The sequence below is a fragment of the Stylophora pistillata genome, chromosome 8, assembly GCF_964205215.1.
Source record: "Stylophora pistillata chromosome 8, jaStyPist1.2, whole genome shotgun sequence".
NCBI lineage: Eukaryota > Metazoa > Cnidaria > Anthozoa > Scleractinia > Pocilloporidae > Stylophora > Stylophora pistillata.
Window position 1 is genome coordinate 7,290,492 of NC_142526.1, and position 22,409 is coordinate 7,312,900.

Here is a 22,409-nt window from a genome sequence, read left to right on the forward strand (position 1 = left end):
TTTCGACCTTGGAGTGACCATCTCTAAAGTATGTTTACTCCGATATTCTGTTTTATTGTACCCTGAGGTAACTTCCAATGACGCAAAACTATGACTTAAGATGTTGTGACGTACTCCTAAATATTCCCAAGGGAAATTATACACCAAGGTCGGTTTTTGCAGAGCTATGCATAAGGCGAAACGGTTCCACGATTTCGATATTTTTATTTTCCATCCATTTTAGAAATATTGAAAGAGAAAATTTCTCTTTTGAACCTCATTAGAACGATTAAGATATTTCTGTTTCAGACCATTGAGATCTTATCAATTTACTTGCATTTTCTGTGCCAAAAGCCGAAAATTTCAGTTTATTTCCATTCGACCTAAGTAAGACAATTAAGAATGAGTTATGTCAAGGCTCAAAAGGTTTTAAAAATAGGAGTTGAAGTGCAGGTGGAAACCTTAAGCGAACGGTTATTCAAATGTTATTTAATTTGATTATTCGTTTTGTCATGACTATTTTATGAAACTCGCTACATTATCAATTCGCGAAGGACATAATTCCATTTCATGTCATTGCTGATGCATTTAAAATGGCAGTATGTGACCACGTATGCAAAGGTTTGCAATCGAAATATGTCTCAAGGAGATGAAAATGTTTTAGAAAATTTGAAGTGTCAGTTACTGTGGAGCAATCGGTATATGGAGTCAGTGAGACAACACACCTTGCATTTGATACAGATAATTTATTATTTGTCAGAAAAAATCTTGCGACAGCTTTTGCAATGTTGTGTGTACATGTATAAACATACCGTGTGTCGAATTTTCAAAATATCTATATTCATTTTAACTGCTGATTGAGTGTGGTTAAATAACGTTTATTTTTTTCTAGTATTTTTGTCTCTTTTGTTATCTTAAACATTGTTTAATGCTGTCCTAGACTTAAATGATCGCTTCTAAAAAAATTTATTCAAAAACGACAAAACCTAAAGATGACTTTTCAACACCATCATAAAAACCACCAAAGAACCTTTCTAAAACTGGCCAGGGACGATGATACACAAACACAAAACTCTCGCAATCTGCATAAATGTTTGGCACTGCTAAGAAGAAAGCTAGCTCTTTTAGAAGATACTGCACTCCTTCATCCAGATCGACTTTATTTTCTGTCTGAGCAGATTCGTTTTCCTTGTCGGAACGTCCCTTCTCGCGGCCGCTTTTGAGACATCTTAACGCCGCCACGGTAGATTCTCTAACGTCATTATGGAAGTCACCATTCACCTCGTACAGGTTCTTGATATTCTCCAAGGCTTTGCCATATTCATAGCAGATTTCCACCTCCTCTGTCCATTTTATGAAGCTGTGGGACACATCGCAGAGGCCGCTTGTTTGAATGGCTTCGCTGCATTTGTTTCGCAAGCGATTTCCTTTAATGCGCGCGGACTTCTCGGGGTTTTTGGAACCTACAGCACGATAATTATGCTCGGATATTTTGTCCGGGATAAAGAGAAAGACCTGCAAAACAAAGATGATTTTTTTAGAGGCGTTTCTCGTTATTCTCTCAGATGAATCTGTTCAAATAAACTCACCCTTTCTGAGGTCTTTTTGGCCAAGTCGAACAATCGTTCGAGGGTTTCCACCTTGTAATAGTGCGGATTACCAGGGCTAATACCAAGAATCACGGTTCTCTTTTGAAGCTGATATCTTTCACCGTTAAGAACAGCCTGAGAAGTGCTCATAATTGACTCTCCAACCAACTAACTTCTGCTCGTGAATAACTTCCTTCGGTTAGATGGAACGTTCCACTCAGCATCTACCTGCGTTCACACTTGTAAGATACCTTCACATTTAAACCCCCTCGTCTTTGTGTGTTTCTCAGTAATCAGTTTATTTTCGGAAATGATTATAAGGATCGACTGTCGACAATTGGCAAAAAGAAAAAACATTAAACAGACCTGGTCATTCACATGTCACGAGTTTTCAAAAAAGTTCTGGTGATTAAATTTCCGGGTAACTCGGCTGACGAGGCTGTTTTAAGAAGATCAGATTTTCCCTTTGCAGACAATGTTGCTAAAAAGGCATCGCAACCAGTGGTCATTTGGAGAAGTTAGGAGCTCTCGCAGGTCTTAAATCTCGGAATAAACTGAGCACTAGTTACAAGACAGTCCGGCAATCGCGATCGGGTGCATTGGCGCAGGAATCCAGAATATTCGAAGAATGGAAAGCACTTGGTCTTATTTGATATTTTTAACCGTTCAGAACAGTAAACAGTTAATTATCGGAAATGATTATAAGGATGGACTGTCGAAACTGTAGAAAATTTGCAACAAAAAATTTTACACAAACCCGGGGATTAACATGTCACGAGTTTTAAAAAGAGTTCCGGTGAAAAATTTCCGGGAAACTCGGCTGACGTGGCTGTTTTAAGAAGATCAGATTTCCCTTTTGCAAACAATTTTGCGGCCGGAAAAGGCATTGCAACCGATGGTCACTTGGAGAAGCTGGGAGCTCTCGCAGGTCTTAAGTAAACTGAGTACTAGGTATAAGACAGTCCGGCAATCGCGATCCAATGCATTGGCGCAGGATTTCAGAATGTTCGAAAAATGGAAAGCTTTTGGCCCTTTATTTTGATCATAGCTGATGAAATTTTTGAGCGTTCAGAACAGCCTCAGAATTGCTCATAATTGGCTACCGATGTTAATAATATGTCGTCCCGTCTGCTCGTGAAGAACTGCCTTCGGTTCGATGGAACGTTCCACTCAGTATCTTCCTGCGTTCACACCTAGATACCTTCACATTTTAACCCCGCCCCCTCCCCGTACGTCTTTGTGTATTTGTCAATCATTAGTTTATTTTCGGAAATGATTATAAATTCGACTGTCGAAACCGAAGAAAATTTACAATGAAAAGTTTTTAGACAAACATGGTGATTAACATGTCACGAGGTTTCAAAAAGTTCCAGTGAAAAATTTCCGGGAAACTCGGCTGACGTGATTGGTTTAAGAAGACAAGATTTCCCTTTTGCAGGCAATTTTGCTGAAAAAGTATCGCAGCCGACGGTCATTTGGAGAAGTTGGGAGCTCTCGCACGTCTAAAGTTTCGGAATAAACCGAGCACTTGCTACAAGACAGTCAATTGCGATCGAGTGCATTGGCGCAGGATTTCAGAATGTTCGAAGAGTGGAAGGTATTTGGTCTCATTTCCTCCGTCCTTGTAGCGCTGTTCCTCACGCGGTCGCTACTTTATCGAAGTATTCAGGCAAGTGTACATTACTGAAGTACCTCGTATATTTTATCTCCTTGATTTATTTCCTTGACTCCATCGAATCACTGCCAAACAATCACCTTCCGACGTAACGTTTTGATATACAACGTGGTTAAAACAGGAGACTCCAAGAAGCACGGTTGGCAGACTGCACTGACGAGCACGAAAGTTTTTCAAGCTGTGCCCAACAAATAGAATTTTCGTCGATCTTGAAAAAATGCGTTGCTAAAAACTTGGGAGGTTAAATAAAATTATATCGATGTTAACATGAATCTCTTATTAATTGTGCGGTATTGACCTAGAGCTTTTACCGTGCGCGCCGCGATACGATGATACATGTCGGCTGGTGACCTCCAAACAATCATTCGCGTAAAGACGTGATATTTGTTTGGAAGCGAAACGGAAATCAAACAAACACGTTTATTCGTTAACACCGTAAACACGGTAAATACTAACCACCGCCGGAAAAATTTGTCCTCGAAAAACTCGGAGTCAAAACTTTTAACTCCTCTTAAGGTCCGGTAATACGGGCAACATTTTTCTTCAACTTGTCTTGCAACATTGTTTCATTGCAAGTTGAAACCCTTTGTTGCGCGTATTACCACGTTCGTGACCAACTTGTTTCGCAACAAAATATAGTGTTGCAAATTCGCGGAATCCTGCGCGTATGATTGGTCAGTCGCATGTAAACAAAGATGGCGGCTGCTGAAATTTGTCGGAAGAGAGCGCTTGCAGCTCGGTCGGCATTAGATAACATAGGGTGAAGTAGACCCGAATGATTAGCATTTTCCAACCATCGTAGTGACGTCATCTCCCGACCGCACTTTAAACTTCGGAAATTAACATGGCGACGTAAACGTGAAACACTTGCAGCTAAATACAGGAATTGCACCGACCTGTGATTGGAAGTTAAAAATAGCATTAGTCACGCTGTTGAGCTCAAGAGACTTGTTGATCACGCACGCATTTGTGGTCGAAAGTTATGTTAGCATTAAAAATCTTTCCTTTTTTCAAATCAAATAAACACAGACTTTTATATCATCGCTGGAAGAGAAATTTTCGGGTCAAATCTACTTCGGTAAAGGGGTAAATTTATGGCGTGGATTTGCTACCTACCGTTCGTTATTCAGGGTCGAAAATTCACCACTGAAACAGCAATAATATTTGTTTTCGCTTCAGTATCGAGCAGTTTTCGTTCGTTAATTGACTCGCTGTGTAATATGTTCTATTTGCAAACGTTTCGCTCTTGGTGCAATTCCTTTCTGTAACGCAAGTCTTAAGTACAGGAATTGCGCCGGCCCGATTGGTCGACTTCCAGCGGTGAAAAATGGAAACACCGAACGCGATAATCTTTCTTCCTTCAGTCCAAAGCCTTTGATCTTCACTAGCGAAGTTATTTTGCCCACAGCTCCCGTTCTGAACGCGCTTTCGACCCGGTGCTTTTCCTGCCTTTAACGCTTTCAACTACTAAATTCAGGAATTGCACCGGAAAGAATACTTAACTTCGGTGTCGATTACATGATTTAATTAATGAGATACCGCTGTTTAGAAACCTTGCACATTCTCTTTTTTCGAAACTTTCGCGGGAAAATGGTCCAACTATTAGTGCTTGAGCATGGTTTGCAATGAGGAGAGCAGCCTTGCACATTTTCAGCATATACAAATCTTCCATTCATAAGCTGATTCTTGCGGGTGATGTCATCTTTCCACTTCAGAAGTTGGTTTTCTGGAGGGAGAAACTTGAGGGTGAAGGGGTCTGTCACTTGTTTTCTTGGTACAGTGTTCTCGGTTAGGCGTGTTCTTGCAACACTCCTTGTTAGAGGAAGCCAACATTCACATGCAGCTCTGCTAAATGATCTAATACTTTCGAGAGTAAATCTCTCTGAGTTTTCCTTCAGTAGTTTGACCTAAGTAAACACATTTTGTCGTGTATTGTTAATATTGTACTGATACAGACAATTTTTAACTACCTTTTCGTCTGATCCTAATTTGAATTATATAGAAAATGCAAGTCAGTTACGCATTACTTCTGCAAACAGTGTATCCAGCTTCTGCATTATTATAAGCAACTATAAATATTACTCAACTCCTCACAGGAGGGGATGCTAAGGCATCTAACCCTAACCCTCTTCCCCCTGTATGATTATTTAGAATTTCACAATTAAATTTTCAGTGCCCATTTTTACACCTAGATCTAGCCTGTATGACCGGCATTCAAAGGAGAAGGTCGAAAGGAAGAAGTGTGTGCCGGTGTGTGTGTGTGTGTGTGTGTGTGTGTGTGTGTGTGTGTTTCAGGATGTTGAATTGTATTTGCCTTTGTTTTTATGGAATGTGAAATTTTCTAGTGAATGTCATTTGCCCACAAAATCTTTTTCTTGCAGTGTCATGAATATTCATTATGTAAATTTTAACCCTCATTAAAATTCACAACTGTTCAAAAATGATTCTTACCTCAATTTGACTGTTTGCCATTATGTGAGCGAGCGGGAACACTGGAGAAGCAACACTTATCTTTAAAACTTTGGGCTCGAAAGCACTAATAGTTGGACGATTTCTCCGCGAAAGTTTCGAAAAAAGAGAATGTGCAAGGTTTCTAAACAGCGGTATCTCATTAATTAAATCATGTAATCGACACCGAAGTTAAGTATTCTTTCCGGTGCAATTCCTGAATTTAGTAGTTGAAAGCGTTAAAGGCAGGAAAAGCACCGGGTCGAAAGCGCGTTCAGAACGGGAGCTGTGGGCAAAATAACTTCGCTAGTGAAGATCAAAGGCTTTGGACTGAAGGAAGAAAGATTATCGCGTTCGGCGTTTCCATTTTTCACCGCTGGAAGTCGACTAATCGGGCCGGTGCAATTCCTATACTTAAGACTTGCGTTACAGAAAGGAATTGCACCAAGAGCGAAACGTTTGCAAATAGAACATATTACACAGCGAGTCAATTAACGAACGAAAACTGCTCGATACTGAAGCGAAAACAAATATTATTGCTGTTTCAGTGGTGAATTTTCGACCCTTAATAACGAACGGTAGGTAGCAAATCCACGCCATAAATTTACTCCTTTACCGAAGTAGATTTGACCCGAAAATTTCTCTTCCAGCGATGATATAAAAGTCTGTGTTTATTTGATTTGAAAAAAGGAAAGATTTTTAATGCTAGCATAACTTTCGACCACAAATGCCTATGTGATCAACAAGTCTCTTGAGCTCAACAGCGTGACTAATGCTATTTTTAACTTCCAATCACAGGTCGGTGCAATTCCTGTATTTAGCTGCAAGTACGTGAAACCAGTATGTTGCGGGCGATTGTAGGCTGTAAGATCAGACCAGGCCACGCATCGTTTTGGTTTACGTTTGTAGTCTAATAAGCAGTTCGCGGGACAAGCAGATGGATGTTTCCTGAGGAACTCGCGAGCCGACCTATTCTCGAGCTACCTCACCTGATGTTATTTGGACCTTTTGCGCAGGACAGTACATAACATAGGGTGAGGATTATTATTATTTTGAGAATTCTAAGTGATGTATTTCAGTGTCTATCATATACACTCTGTTTTTGGCCTTCTTTGTTTAAGGGATGGAACTTTATGCAATATTAGTGTTATTTTTCTATGCCAAAACCTCCGTCAATTTTACAAGCTTACATTTAATAATATTAATTACTTGAAGAACATTTTTTGAAGAATTGGTTAAGAGCAACAAATTCAGAGCAAGTTATGTACCAATCAAATCATTGCCTCTTCACCTTCATTTTATGCCCTCTGGGCAACCCTGAATCTAACTGATTGTTATGTCTCTGGGGTATGGATGTTGTATTGATAATTCTATGAATGTGAATGTTACATAACGCAATTAATGATTTACACTACAAGTGATATTTTAAATATTCTCACAAAATTACATGAGCTTTTAAGCGAGTGCAATTTGAAAGAATTTTCAAATATTGCAAGTAGTGTAAATCCTTAATCGTTAGAGCTTTCTGTTACGATTACTCATTTATTATGACTGAGAAAATTACAAACATGCTTGCATTCATTAGCAATGCAGTTCAAAATAAGAATTCGTGATAAATTTGCCTGCTATCAGTCAATCATAAAGAGGTAATTTTCTCAGTCATATAATAAGAACTGAAACCTTCTGGTGTGCAATATTTTTAAAATCAACTTATCCCACACATGAGACCTTATGGACAAAATGGTGTGAAGAAGCAAGGTGACAAGTACTTCATGTGTGCCATTTGTTGTTGTGATTGTACTGGCGAAATGTCTTAGTGTGGAAAAAGTGAAACAAAAAAAACACAAAAATGTCTGCATGCAGACTAGAACAAACCTTATTCCAAATAAACAGCTCAAGAGAAAATTCTTGTTACAACATAATATAATGATCCTGTTTTATCATTGAATAAACACATAGAAATTCTTACTTGTAAAGCTTATTAATCACAGAATATGTCAAGCATGTACATTATATTATATATGACACTGCATACTGTTTTGTAAATAACATGGTGCGGTTGGCTCATCAAAACTTTAAAGGCATCTCAATATTTACAAGATACTCTGACCTAGCTTACTGACTAGTGAGTGATATGTCAGATTTTCCCAGCCAAAATAAATTTTTTTCACAAGTCAGATAGTTCATTTGTTGTTTAGGTTTTGGCAAAAAATTGTTAGCAAATATACTGTTGCATGCTTCATTGGAGCTCACAAATACTGTAATTGAAACTCTCAAAACTGGTGGCATTGGAAAAGTTCAATTAGATAAATTTTAGATATCTACCTTTCATCATCCACACTTCGATCAGGTTTTGCATTTGTGAAAGCAAATGACAGCTAAGCCCAGTTTGATTTTTATCAGAATGCTGTTTGAATTGCACCACAAATGATCCAAATACCTGGTAGTCACCATTTGTGCGCACCACAAGGAAAAACAGAGGTAAAGCATAACGGGTAGTTTTGTATGTGGCATCCAGTAGACAAATGTTGCCATATCTTGTCAGGAGTCTGCGCTGCCAGGCACTTTGATGGACAAACAGAAGGGTGCTGGGATCCTGTTCTGTAGTGTGGTCTTCTCCATCTGTTGTGGCTGAAGAGACATCTCCACATGGCTGGAAGTAGATGAAGTCCTCCAGGCTAGATGCTTTCCACTGGATAACTTTTTCTGCCACATTCTCTTGATCAATTTTTGAGAATCTGTGCTTTATGGTAGCTTGTTACATGTGGCTCCTTATATCACTCAGCTTAGGATAAAACCTATGGTTTGAGGGAGATGGTTGGATTTCATCCTTTGCTGATATTTCATTTTTTATGTAGACAGTCAGGTGTCTCCGCATTTCATGGGTGTCTTTCATTCCCTCATTGACAAGCTTTTCAATTTGTCTGATGATCCTGTCATCCACAGGCTGAGATAGGCTGCTCCCCTGGAATGAAATGAGAATAATATGTGTTAAGGTATTAATTTCTCTTAAGGCATGTTCTGCTTAAGTTAAAACAGAGAGAAGTGTCATAGCTCCAACAAGACACCTTATTAAATACCGGAATGATAGCGTAATTTTTTTTCTGATGAACCAAACATTGATTGGTACTGGCAGTTGCAGGTGGACTTCATACCCTCTCCTTCTATTATCTTACCTCTCCCATAAGATGATGTGCATGGTCAGTCTCAGTAGGAAACTCTATGTAAATTCTCTGCTCAGACCTCACATTTGCTTTTGCCATATCATCTCTCAATCGTTTTGATGCTTTTGATCTTTCATGTTTTGTATCTTTTTCAATCTCCAGTGAGTGGTAAATGTTAATATTAAATACTGAGTAAGAACGGTTTTATTGTATTTTAATATGTCTCATCCTGGCTGCGCTTCAAATTTTAATGTTGCAATTTATTGTTGAAAGAGATTATTAGTTTTATTCTGAATGCACACATACTTATTTACAAAGAGAGATGAAATACAGCTGGTTATAAAACCAACTGAGGAATGAAAGCAAAAATAATGATGAAGATTGTGTATGTTCAAATAGCAGAAGCTAGTCATTGAGTGGATGATGAAATTCTTAAATGAAGATGGAAGTTTATGTTTCTGTATGAAAAAATTACGTTCCTGGTTAAGTGTAGTTGTTTTAGTGAATGATTAACTTCAGTAGTATACACCATGATTTCCAAAGTGCTTGTCAGTCTCGTAACTGGAAAATTTTACGGTGTTCGTCGTTTCATATTTTGAAATCATCTTTTTGGCATGATCCAAAGACTGAACGTAGCCGAATGTTTCGGAAATTTCCACGGAAAAAGAAGATTCTTTCGCTTCTTCCATTGTAAACATAGATACCACATTCAATTCTCCCGCCAGATTTTCCCGCTAGAACAGGCAGCTCATCGGAAGAGGGGAGTTAAAGTTTAACAGGCGAAACCATCAAGACTAAGGAGCGAGGGGATGGGAAGGTTCCTCTTCTTTATTTATAGCCTTTTTATATGTATAGCTGGCTTTTCGTACGGCGTAAAACGGTAAACCTCAAAGATACTTGCAACACTCGCAATTCTATTTTATATTGTGTTAGCCTTCGATGGGATAGTAAGGATAGTAGTTGATTTTAAAGTACACATATAGCCCAAGCACATAATCACGAATAAATGTGACTTCGCTCAAAGTTGCTTCCTTTTAATATGTTACTTTTAAGGACTTCATTACTAACACCCTCTTTCAACGCAAAAAAAGTATGGCTTGGTTTTATCGTATTGCTTCAGACATCATTGCAAATAATCCTCACCCTATGTTATGTACTTATATATTGTCCTGTAGTATTGAAAAGTAACATCGGGTGAGGTAGCATAGAGTCCTTCACTTAAGTAAGTAGGTCCGGAAACATTCTTCTGCTTGTCTAGCGAGTTGCTTATTAGTCTGCAACTCCGTACACTAAAAATATGCGTGGCCTAGTCTAAGCTTACAGCCTGCAATCGTGCGCAACATGAACTACTGATTTCACACTAACGCCGCCATGTTAATTTTCGAAGTTTACAGTACGGTCGGAAGATGACGTCACAACCATGATCGGAAAATGCTAATCATTCGGGTCTACTTCACCCTATGTTATCTAATGTCGATCTTGCAGTTCTCTGTTTGGGCCTTTTGCTCGGTAAAGACGAGGGAAGGCCTCGAAAATGAGATCGGAAAATTTACATGCGACAATCGATTTCCCCGAGAGAGGAGAGAGGCGTTTTTTACCAGCCAGTTAGAGAGCAAACCACTAAATATTCAAAGCTTTTTAAGGCGAAAAAATCATCGGGAGTTCGTGACCCTACGACCTCAGCATGGATGGGTCTATCTCTTTGAAATTAAGAAAACATCCTGTCCTTTCTCTCCAGTGAGAGGTAACGGGTATCATTTTATAGGTTCCAGGTAGCAGAACTTCCCACTCTATTAGAGTTCCCTGTGGTTTTTGACATGAAATCGGACCGTTTTGTGAGATGCGTCTTTCGATGAACGTGTTTAGCAAGAAATGTCCTCGATCGCCACAACGCTTTGCGGTGGTTAAAATGCAATATTATTATGTAATAGCCTTTTACTCAAAGTTGTTTGCGGGAAAACTTTCTTTCTTTCTCGCAGTATAGTATCTTGCAATTTAGGTTAAAGGGGCAATATTTACACATTACATCGTCTATGAAGGATTATGGAGTTCTGGAGAGTGAATGAAATCAGAAGTCATTTTTTTTTCGTCTGACCTTACGAGAGAAAAGGGCACCCACTTAAAAAGTCTCTCAGATTACTTTCACTGGGATATTGAAACGTAAAAACCAGCAGATCAAGTGTTAAAGTTTTAATGTAGTTCATCTCGATTTGATATATCGCTGGTAATAACAACAAATAAGAAAATAAATCCTCCTCGCTGCGTTGACAAGCAGCGAAGGAAATTTAAGAGCTAGTTTTCTAAACAGAAGTCATATCATTTTTTACAATGTTTTTAAAGATATATTTTTCGGGTAAGAGGAGGCTAAAGCAAGAGTAGCGTGTTGTGTGCGAGAGGAGGAACGTGTGGAGGGGCGTAAGGAGGGGCAAAAGGAGGGGCGCGTGACTCCAGACTCGAGAGGATCGCTTGATTTATTTTTCCGCTTGAGAAGAGGAGCGCGTAGCTCATGAATCGAGAGGAGGGTGGCCTGGCTCTTTTATTCCACGCGAGAGGAAGAGCGTTCCTCGCGTTCCTACGTGTTCTACCTAATCGCCTATATCTTCACTCGTCCTATAACAAGCTTCTTAAGTGTGGACATCAGTTTTACTTGCTTAAATTCTATACACATTTTTACATCTTGAAGGTTGCGCTAGTTTATTGGCGAGTCCCATGGAAAAATACCAAAGGAGAGCGGATGCGAGGAGAACTGCCACAGCTACCTTACGGGCATTTTCACCGAGTGAATTTCTTTGGTCGACCGCTGTCCAAGATACACGGCCCAATTTATTACATTTGGCATTGTCTGACTCCAGTTGTGTGAGTATCTTGTGGTCGTTCCATTCCTAAATTTGCAAACTTCGTCACATGAGGTTCGCCAGGGGGATTTTGGTTGTGTCACAGTACAAATTACCTGAAGCCCCCATAAAGCTCTGTAATATTCTTCCCAGTCAGCTCTCCGATATGATTACTCCTCGACAAATGATCCTCTCTTCATTTTCCCTGAAAACTATGTGGCCCCCGTAAAAATCTCTCAACCCCCTCCCCTAAGGGAATGAATAATGACTGGTCCTCAAACAATCTCCTGACCCGTGAGGATGTCACGCAATACCAAAGCCTCGTTGCTTAACAAGTCGCTTGATCATTTTGATAGCTCTTTTGACGAGATCTAGCCGCAGTAACTCGCGAGTGAGGAGCCTGGTGTCGAGGAACTTATTTCTTGCGACTAAATGCCATAACTTTTCGGAAAAGGCCAGACGTGGAGCTTTGTATTTATTTTTCATGATTTAGAGAACAAGAATTAATCGTCTTTAATCTTCTTATGACATCCTCGCAGGATCTTAGCTGACGCAGAAGCCATTCGCGCGTTCTATACTGACCACTACTCACACAAGCGCGACCGAGATTTCACCTGCCTCGGCTCCGTGTTCAAAGACATTTTAGGAAATTGCTTGGCAACCAGCCACGGGCGTGACGAGGTGAGACGATGCCGCGGCCCTTTTGAGAAATACTTCTCCTCCAGTGCTGTCTCGGCCACTATGCGTATGATTGGACGGGAGTGCTCCACATTCCTGAATTCCTTACCACTCGGTAAGCCCGTTGATCTTCAAAAAGAGGGTCTTGCCAACGTCACACTTCGTGTACTGGTGCAAGTTGTGTACGGAGAAGAAGTCCTAGAAAAATATTTCCAACGTATCATGGAGGTCAGTGATTTGCTTCAGGATGCCGTCAATCAGTTTAATGTCGGTGAAACCAGGCTGCCGTACTACTCCTATATTCCGAGTGAGGTGAACAAGACGGCCCAGGCCTTCAATAAAGCATGGGAGACGTTTAATCTTTTCTTGTTTGAAGAATACGAGGAGGGACGACTGGCGTCTGGTGATGGATTATTCTTTTCCATGATGGGACAATTGAAGACTCACGCACTCGATCTGGGAGAGGAAGAGGTAGACTGAAAGTCTTTATTTGTGTATTAGTTCATTATTTTTAGTTCATTTTTCAATCCTTTTATCAATCCTTCAGTCCATCATCCCTATGGTCCGTACATCTATCCTTCCAGTTATTTATTCCTTCATTTCCTTTTTCCTACTTACCTTCCTTTCATTATTGATTTTTTTCATTCGCTCGTTCGCTCGTTCACTCGTTCACTCGTTCGCTTGTTTGCTGATTCGCTGGTTCGCTGGTTCGCTCGTTCATTTGATCACTCGTTCGCTCTTCCTCGTGTTTGTTCGCTCGTTCGTTCATTCATTTGTTCATTCTTTCATTCCATCCATACACCCATCCGCCCATTTATTCATCCATTTAACTTCCCATCTATTTCAACACCGAAGGCCAAACAAATAGTTTTAGGAAGAAAAAAAAATACTTTATCTATTCACAACCGTTTTCGTACTGTCTGGCACAGCTCTTGCATTCTGTGAACGAAATCCTGCTCTTGAATATTGACGTCAGCTTCGCTGCCACTTCTTTTGCCTTGGCTGATCTCGCTCGCCACACTTCTGTTCAAGACAAAGTTCATCAGGAAGTAGACGAAATTCTGTTGGGGGCTGACCCGAGTTCATTTGCAGACCTGGAAAACAAGCTACCCTATATGGAAATGGTTCTAAAAGAAAGTGCTCGGATGAACCCAGCTTTGGCGCTCAGCCTCCCAGAGAGAACAGTGAAACATGTAACTGATATTGGAGGATATCAGATTCCGAAAGGGGTGAGCAATATTGTCCAATTATTTGCGCTCATTTTCCTGCTTTTTTCCTCCCCCCAAGCTCCCGGATAGACGAAAAGGTGACTCTCAGGGTAGAGGCGAGGAAATAAAGAATACCTTAACTACTGGATAGGACAATTACCGTGGTAGGTCAGCTGGAAGGCTCCCAATCAAATGTTACTTTAATTTGAAGATATCATTTGGCTAATAGTCAAAAAGCTGAAATTCATCATTTTTCTTGTAAGTTCTGGCATTTTCTGCCCGTAGTGTTACATTAAATCTAAGTTCTTTTATCATTGGAGCTTGCTGAACGCATAGACAGCAAACGATTTAAAGCGACGCGCGCAAAGGAGGAACGCACAGATGAGAATTGCTCCTCGCGTACCTGCATTGTCTTACGCGAGTAAAATGCGTTTCCTGAATATATGAGTTAACAAAAACATAATTGTCTTTTATCTTATTCAACAGACTCCCGTTTGCGTGGATACCCAGTCACTGAACTTTTCCGAGAAGTATTGGAAAGAGCCTGACAAATTCGACCCAGATCGCTTCGCGAACGGTGCCAGACCAGTGCCAGGCTCTCTCTTCCGCTTTGGTATGGGTCCAAGGAAATGCCTGGGATATCGGTATGCTCTGGCTATCACTCGCATAGTTCTTGCGTCTGTTTTACAGAGATACACCCTTCAACTGGCCAATCCTGACGTTGCGAGGCGAGTGAAGACTAAAGGAATGACTTTCTTCACACCTTTTCTGTGTCCAGAGATAATATTCAACGAGAGACTGAAAAACAACGCTTGAATTTTTCGAACAGCCCTTTAAAGTAGTGTTCAGTTCTCGCACGGCCAGAATTTTCACCCAAGTGATTTGAATTCTTTTCGCAGTCTGTTTAATATTCTTGAATTGTTGGCCGGTAAGGGCGCTTTTCGATTGAGTATTGTAAAATCAGAACGAAAGTAATCGCCACAGCCAATCAGAAGAAAGGAAAACACCTTGAAGAGGCAATGAGAACTCAAAATACAAACAAACTGCCTAAAGCGCGGGAAAACGACAGCGATGCTGTTAGGAGAAATTAAGTATAAGTCACCCGTTGGGGGTGGAGATATTTCATTACGAAACCGGTAGAGATAAAGAGCTGTTATACTCAACAGAACTGTAGATTACTGAGCTATGATAGCCTCTGCATTGTTGAGATAATAATACTCTGGTTTTTACGATCACAGATAAAGAAATTGTTTTCTTAATTTTAAACTACGAGCAGCCCCTCGTTTTCGGCGAAGTCTGTTGCGCGAGTTAAAGAGAACTCAGATCTCTCCGCGGCGTGCTGCCATCAACATTTTTTTCCACTGAGGTTTTTTGACTAGCGCGACGGACGTAACTAAAAAGGCGGGACTGCTCGGAGTCTTCTCACTTTGGGAAAGAGAGGTTTCCCAAGTTTTTTTTGTATCATTTTTATAACCAGTATGAGCTGTTGTCATCAGATTTTTCGTCAAGATTTTAGAAAACTAAAATGTAACTTAGAAATATATTTCTTTCAATTAATTTCTCCGGATTCTGGTTGTTTAACGTTATGACGTAATCCACTGGACAAAATCTCTCCGCCGGATTGTGTTGTGCGGGAGGTCGAGGGCTCGTGCCCCGGCAGGACCAATACTCATGGTCTTAAAATAACTGAGGAGAATTTGCTACCTTTCTATAATATCAAGAAATGGATAGATATTCTAGTCTTCTCGGATAAGGACGAATAAACCGTAAGCCCCGTCTCCTGCAGGGTTAGGGGAAGGAGACATTAATTTCCCACCCACGAGATTACTGTGGGGTGGATGTCCTCCCCTGGGGTGGGGTGGGTGGGTGTTATACTCGGAGATAATAGCTCTCTCGAGCTATTCTAAATCCGAGTTTAAATAAAGTTATATGTATGTATGGATAACGCTATACATTTTGCTGTTAATTATCCGCCGGATAGCGATTTCTCCGTTGATTAGCATTATCTGCCTTGGAAAATGTGTTTGAAATAAATTTATTACCCTCACTATTCAGTTATTCGGAGAATGTTCAGGAATTCTATTGTTCTCGCCCGTTCAGTTGAAGTGAACCTTCGGCCCACCCCACCTCGATCTTCCCGTTCCTTACTTTTAATGAGAATTTGTTTGAAAATCAGCGGCTTCTTACTGTAGATTGCTGATCATTGCTATTATTATCATAACCTTTACATTTGATTCAAAGGTGATACTGTATGGAGAAATTAGAAGCCTGTCAAGCTTACGATTTTAACGGTTAAGAGGGAAAAATATAAAGCGAAGACTTTCAAACCACTTTCCTTTCATTTCAGTGGCTACCATCCTCGGAGACCCAGGGGCAGTGAGTCGATTTCAAGTTAAGGGCAGAAGAGCCCCTGGGGACATTGTCCTACAAGACTAGTTCCAAACGGTCGCAGTCGTTCTGGCATCTGATTGGTGCCAGAAAATCTTTGTTTTTTTCTGCCCAATCAGAGTGAAGTGTCGTTTGGAGTCCTTTCGTGTGTTTTAACATGCATATATTGAACCAGCCTGTTGTTCGCTATGTTTGTCTCGGCCGTGCGACGAAGCTTTGACCGAGGGGAAAAGTTTCAGTCTCAGCACACAATGTAAGAGAAATCGATCAGATTGTCCGCGAAATCTTACCGGAAATTATACTAAATACTTTCGCAGGTATCACAAGAGAACGAGTTTAAAAGTTTGGGAGGTTCGTATAAAACACAATGGTTGAAAGCATTGATATGTCGCTTTAAACGTTAGATGAGATGTAAGCCTAAATCTTTCAAGATTTTTTTGTATAATTTGCTGTCACTGAAACTTTTCCAATCCCGTGAAGCTATTTCGTCGCACGGGCCACGCAGGTATGTCGAACAACTGGCGCTTACGCATTTTTTTGTGCACGCCCGGCCAAAATCTAATCTAATCTTCGCTTGAAAAATTAAAAAGAAATGCTGAACGTGGAAACTTTTGTTTATTAGATGTGGGTAGATAACCCTGTACTAAGCTGACATTTGCAATAAGGCAAGCTCGCCTTTCCATCCAATATTTCTTTGTCTTTGGTTTTGTTTTCCCCAATAAAAGCAGCATCGATTCCCAATGATCAAAGGTAATTAACTTGGTCTTCAACTATCGACAAAAGAGGTGAAGTGACAATGACCAAGGGACTAGAAGAGGATCCGTGGCCTTTCGAGCTCAAGAATTTGAACACTCAACGCAGCAGTTGAAAGATTAACTTTCTTCAAACCCCTTCGGTAACTGTCCGAAAACATATCTCCTTTCCACGATGTTCTCGATGATTAGTTTTTGTTCAGATTTTAATTAGCTAACCGGAAACACAGCTAAGCTTTCTTTAAGCGCTTCCTGGAGGTCGTCCACGTACTTAACGTTCTCTGCAAGTTTGGCCATATTGTAGACTTTACTACAAAGCAACGATTAAAATTTGGCGCGCACAGAAAGCTACGTAAGCGCCAGTTGCTTGACATACCTGCGTGGCCCGTGCGACGAAATAACTTCACGGCCTTGAAAAAGTTTCAGTCACAACAAATTGTACAAAAAATCTAAAAATATTTAAGCTTACATCTCATCTAACGTTTAATGCGACATATCAATGCCTGCAACTATTATGTTTTAAAACGAACCTCGCAAACTTTTAAACTCGTTCTCTTGTAATACCTGCGAAAGTATTCAGTTTAATTTCCGGTAAGATTTCGCAGACAATCTGATCGATTTCTCTTACATTGTGTTCTGAGACTGAAACTTTTCCCCTCGCGCAAAGCTTCGTCGCACGGCCGAGGCAAACATAGCGAGCAACAGAGCTTGTTGTATATGTGCGTGTTAAAACACACGAAAGGACTCCAAACGACACTTCCCTCTGATTGGGCAGAAAAACACAAAGATTTTCTGGCACCAATCAGATGCCAGAATGACTGCGACCGTTTGGAACTAGTCTTGTAAGACAATGTCCCCAGGGGCTCTTCTGCCCTCAACTTGAAATCGACTCACTGCCCCTGGGTCTCCGAGGATGAGTGGCTACAGGCCTATTGTAAGAAGTTGCAACGCTAATGAAACGAGTCGTAAAGCGGCAGTGAAACTGCACAATGTTTCGGCCGTTATCCAAAATTTCCCCGAATTTTTCGTTTGTTTGTAAGGATCAGCAAAATGTATGAAATACCACGTATAAGTCTTGAACGGGTCTCAGCTTTATTCCCACCCGAGGAAATACCACGCGGGACGAACTCGGGAGAGGATCGCTCGCCCGTTGCCTTCGCGTCCTATATTATTTGCGAGGTGATCTAAAAAATATACATGGATCTGAAAAAGTATATAAAAGAAAATCGGGTTTTACTTTTCGATTTTCAAGAAGGCTGTTTCGGGAGGAAGGCAGGAAATCCTCGCTTCCCGTTTCTGCTTCGCAACAAATAACACTGTAAACAAACATATTTGCAGAGCGTCGGCTTAAGCAATTTGTGCACCTTTCGTAACATTGTCCCAAACTCTGGAACACAGTGAGCGTTGCAAGGCATTCATGTCACAAGTTAGAGACACGTTAAGAGAAAATTTTCCGACTGAAACACCTTTCCCTTTTAATATAAGTCAAAGCAAAGATAACATGACATACAGGAGCTAATCTAAAGTCGACATCCTCCGTTGATGAAAGGCAGGTTATTTCAACCGATATTCACAAAATTACAATGTGAAGTGCCATATTCACACAAAGTTGTTTCAGTATAGTTTAAAAACTTGTCCGGGAGTTGTCTCGGCATTCCTGTCGTCTCTACATGTTGGATAATTTGATTAAATTCAACCTCGGGTTCGATAACAACAAAGTAAACAACAACATCTGCAAACTGATTGATCAGGGAGTTATACCAAAGTTATAGTGCCTTTAAAAAGTCTCTTGCTTTTACCGAAAATATCGTACTTATCATTCATTTGCTGCTTGTGTATTTGGTAACAGCCTTCGTACCTTCGCTGACAGCGTGCTTCGCAAGTTCACCTGGCAAAAGTAGTCGTACAGCAGTTTGGATTTCGCGAGAGCTCATTGTCGACTTCTTGGCGTACTTTGTCAAGCGAGATGCCTCCATAGCTATGCGCTCAAAGATGTCGCTAACGAAGGAGTTCATGATGCCCATGGCTTTGGTTGTGATTCCAGTATCAGGATGAACTTGCTTCAACACTTTGTAGATGTACAGCGAATAACTTTCCCTTCTCTTGACCTTCCTTTTCTTCTTGTCGACTGCAACACCATATTTCATTGTACCAGCTTTCTTCTCTGCTGAAACACCGCGAGAAGATTTACGTAATTTTGTCATGATTCGGACAAAGATGCACCCTCTGCTAAACCACACTCTTCGATAAACGACAACCTACAGAGCTGCACTATAAGTCACAACTTCGCAACGTGCAATTGCTCGGGCGCCAACTTTATAGCTGCACTGACGATGTATCAGATTTCACTAAGGGATCAAACTCCTTGTACTCTGATTGGTTACCTCTGGAAGTTGAACTCCAAAGGTTACGAGGTCAACATGAATTTTGTGATTGGCGGATTTCGATCCGAGCTGGAATGAAGCTACTAGTTGTAAAACTTACACGAAACTCCCGACAGCTTTCCACTTTTCAGATACCTAATAGATGTTAAAAAGAACCAGAGATAGCTGCCGGCTACTCGCGGGCCACCACCACACTAGGGCGTTTTCAAAAATGTCAGTGAAGGGAGGTTAATATTTTCACCCAAACTCAGTGTTTTCGTTTTGCTGTCGATTGTCCACATCGATGCATTTGCGATTAGCCACAGTAACAAAACACTGGAAAACGCAGAGGAGAGCGAGTATGAGACGCATTTTTCGGTCGACGTTTTCGAGAACCTCCTTTTGCAATTGTCCTCGCAGAAGACGGAGTAAAAGCCGGTGCTTTTTCAAAACGATACACTTCAGGAGCCCATCATCAACAATGTTGATGGGCTCCTGTACACTTTTAAAACTGTTTTCGAAAGCTCCGTATTCATAACAATTCTTGAGCGTCCTTTTGTAGATTATAGGCCAAAAAAAGCAACAAAAACTATGCTATTTCAAACTACAACGCCTCGTTGGTGTGTTTCATTAGCTGGTTTTAGCGTAAGTGTTTCTTTTATGTACGCTTAACGCAGCTATAAAAGAACTCATTTGGCGTCGATCAATTCGAAACTTCTACATCCGTTCTGGGGCAACCCTCCCAGACCTCCCAGTATTTGAGCTTTTGAAGATTGGCTCGGTCAAATTCCACCTCCCCCGGGCCAAAATTGCGTTCAAAAGCCCGACATAAGCATAACTTTCTGTTTAGGGATTCCTTGAGTGATCAACGTATGTTGTAGAATTTAGCACAGTCGCATTTTAGTTTTTGCTGCTCCTGCTCGGCTTTTCGCTCATAAACATTCTACGATGTGAAAAGTTTCTTCCAAGCCATTCGCTCACCATCCTCGGAGACCCAGGGGCTGTGGGTCGATTTCAAGTTAGGGCAGGAAGAGCCCCTGGGGACATTGTCTTACAAGACTAGTTCCAAACAGTCGCAGTCGTTCTGCCATCTGATTGGTACCAGAAAATCTTTGTGTTTTTCTGCCCAATCAGAGTGAAGTGTGCTTTAGAGTCCTTTCGTGTGTTTTAACACGGACATATACTAGTAGCTCAGTTGCTCGCTATGTTTGTCTGGATCGTGCGACGGAGATTTGCTTGAGGTGAAAAGTTTCAGTCTCAGCACACAATGTAAGAGAAATCGATCAGATTGTCCGCGAAAATCTTACCGGAAATTGTACTGAATACTTTTGCAGGTATCACTAGAGAACGTGTTTTAAAGTTTGCGAGGTTTGTATACAAGACGATGGTTGCACTCATTGATATGTCGCTTTAAACGTCAAACGAAATTTAAACTTAAATCTTTCTATATTTTTTGCATAATTTTCTGTGACTGAAACTTTGCCAATCCCGAGAAGTTATTTCGTCGCACGGGCGACGGTATATATTTCGTCGCACGGCGCAGGTATGTTGAGCAACTTTTACGCTTTCGCCCACGTAGCTTTCTGCCTTCTGTGCGCGCCAATATCTAATCTTCGCTTTGTAGTAAACTCGTTCACAATACGGCTTAGGTTGCAGAGAACGTTAAGTTCGTTGACGACCTCCAGCAGGCGCTAAGAGAAAGCTTAGCTGTGTTTCCGGTTAGCCAATTAAAATCTGAACAAAAACTTATTAACGAGAACATCGTGGGAAGGAGAGATTTTTTCAGGCAGCTACCGAAGGGGTTTGGAAAGAGTTTAATCTTTCAACTGCTGCCTGGAGAGTTGAAATTCTTGAGCTAGGAAGGCCACTGATTCTATCCTGTCATCAGTCTACGTCACTACGGAGTCACATGAGATGCGCGCGCATGCTGCTGGTCAGTGCTCGCTTGCTGGTTTAGATCTTCAAACCTTTTTTTTTTTCTGCTTCGTAATCCAAGGAAAATATCCGCAATCCTGCGCTCCTTTGGAATCCTTTCTACAAAAATTCCAAGTTTAAGGTAGGTGGAAGTCCATGATTTTTATTTTTCCACAAATTTCAGCGAAAACATCGGGATGTGCGACTTAATTAATGCCGCTCCTGAAATGGATGAATCGCACGAGGACACCTCACGAAGCTCACAGAGCGTTGAGGAGAGCAGCCTTAACAAGGCTATTTTCTCAATTAACGAAAATATGGCTAAGATGGCAGCCATTTTGAGAACATGTGCGACACTAAGGGCCACCGGCCAGAAAACGAAAGGCTAGAGGTGAAGACAGCATGTCAGCCTCTGACCCAGAGTGAGAGGAGGAGGCTGAGCCCTCAACCTCTCCTCACATGGAGAATAAAAACCCTAAAAAGGTCACCGACCAAAAAAGTAGCAAAGGAAAGATGCTCAATTCATTGGCTGATGCCTATGACACTGAAGACGCCACCGGCGATGATTTGGATGAGGATGTGACAACTCTTGTCAAAAAGCGACGGGTTAAGAAATTAAATCCTGATAAATCAAGACAACTGTTGAAAAACACAAACGTCCGGCAAATTGCCCTAAACTCAAACAGATAAAGGTCAATCAGGAGATATGGGCATAATTAAATGCCCGCCAGCGGAAAGCTGATTTGCAAATTGCCAATCTTCACCAGCTTGTCAATAAAACAGCTATTATCAATTTACAAACCCTTCAGGGGATTACTGTAAATGCTGAAAATACACCAGAGCTTATAAATAATCTGGCATATACCATTGCAATGTTGGGTCATATACAGACCCAGATGTCTCAGTTAAGACGAGAACAAATTAAACCTGCACTAAGCTACTAGTATAAGTCAATATGCTCATCTGAAGTACCTGTTACTTCACAACAACTCTTTGGGGACGAATTGTCCAAGCATCTAAAGGATGCAAGGGAAAGTAGTAATCTGAGGAAGGCTATAAAACCCAAAAACACTGCAAGCAACCGACCCCAATCGAAATATGCCAGAAAAGACTCCTTTTTAGGGGGAAAGCCACCCTTCAAAACCGGAGCAATCAAGGCAAACAACAGGGCCAGAGAGCCACCAAGTACTCAAAAAATTGAGAGAAATCCAAAACTCGGTAAATATGCTTACACCAATTTTGCCACACTTATTGAATTACCTTCACTGCCGATGTACCAATTTTACAGCTGGTCAGGTGAAATTACACCACTCAGCTTGAACAAAACTACTAGTGACAAGGATATCTGATATCCTCGGGGTAAGCATCCAATGTGATGACACTCCAATGCAACATAAACTCCCAATAAAAAAGCATA

At 40.9% G+C, this 22,409-nt stretch overlaps 3 protein-coding genes and 1 pseudogene across 5 annotated transcripts; 1 reads left to right on the forward strand and 3 right to left on the reverse strand.

Annotated features, from left to right (window-relative positions):
- Positions 1 to 217: 217 nt before the first annotated feature.
- LOC148724750 (uncharacterized) lies at positions 218 to 2,266 on the reverse strand. The gene is made up of 2 exons (XM_088729642.1): positions 1,569 to 2,266; positions 218 to 1,494 (listed from the first exon to the last, which is right to left on the reverse strand). The coding sequence occupies exons 1-2, from the start codon at positions 1,716 to 1,718 to the stop codon at positions 946 to 948; spliced, it is 699 nt and encodes a 232-aa protein (XP_088585768.1). The 5' UTR covers positions 1,719 to 2,266; the 3' UTR covers positions 218 to 945.
- Positions 2,267 to 2,881: 615 nt separating this feature from the next.
- LOC148724751 (uncharacterized) lies at positions 2,882 to 15,625 on the forward strand. 2 transcript variants are annotated; one of them, XM_088729630.1, is made up of 6 exons: positions 5,876 to 6,269; positions 6,490 to 6,725; positions 11,539 to 11,711; positions 12,229 to 12,838; positions 13,297 to 13,596; positions 14,062 to 15,625. In XM_088729630.1, the coding sequence occupies exons 3-6, from the start codon at positions 11,590 to 11,592 to the stop codon at positions 14,389 to 14,391; spliced, it is 1,362 nt and encodes a 453-aa protein (XP_088585756.1). In that variant the 5' UTR covers positions 5,876 to 6,269; positions 6,490 to 6,725; positions 11,539 to 11,589; the 3' UTR covers positions 14,392 to 15,625. The 2 variants fall into 2 exon arrangements, with proteins under 2 accessions (XP_088585757.1, XP_088585756.1); XM_088729631.1 differs by lacking the exons at positions 5,876 to 6,269; positions 6,490 to 6,725 and adding an exon at positions 2,882 to 3,237.
- LOC148724752 (calcium-responsive transcription factor-like) lies at positions 7,550 to 10,201 on the reverse strand. 2 transcript variants are annotated; one of them, XR_015990404.1, is made up of 2 exons: positions 9,999 to 10,201; positions 7,550 to 8,656 (listed from the first exon to the last, which is right to left on the reverse strand). XR_015990404.1 is itself a non-coding variant. In XM_088729654.1 (2 exons), the coding sequence occupies exons 1-2, from the start codon at positions 8,952 to 8,954 to the stop codon at positions 8,450 to 8,452; spliced, it is 294 nt and encodes a 97-aa protein (XP_088585780.1). In that variant the 5' UTR covers positions 8,955 to 9,006; the 3' UTR covers positions 7,550 to 8,449. The 2 variants fall into 2 exon arrangements, 1 of the variants encoding a protein (XP_088585780.1); XM_088729654.1 differs by lacking the exon at positions 9,999 to 10,201 and adding an exon at positions 8,868 to 9,006.
- Positions 15,626 to 18,170: 2,545 nt separating the features above from the next.
- On the reverse strand, positions 18,171 to 18,991 carry LOC148724753 (histone H2B.1 pseudogene; annotated as a pseudogene).
- Positions 18,992 to 22,409: the final 3,418 nt, after the last annotated feature.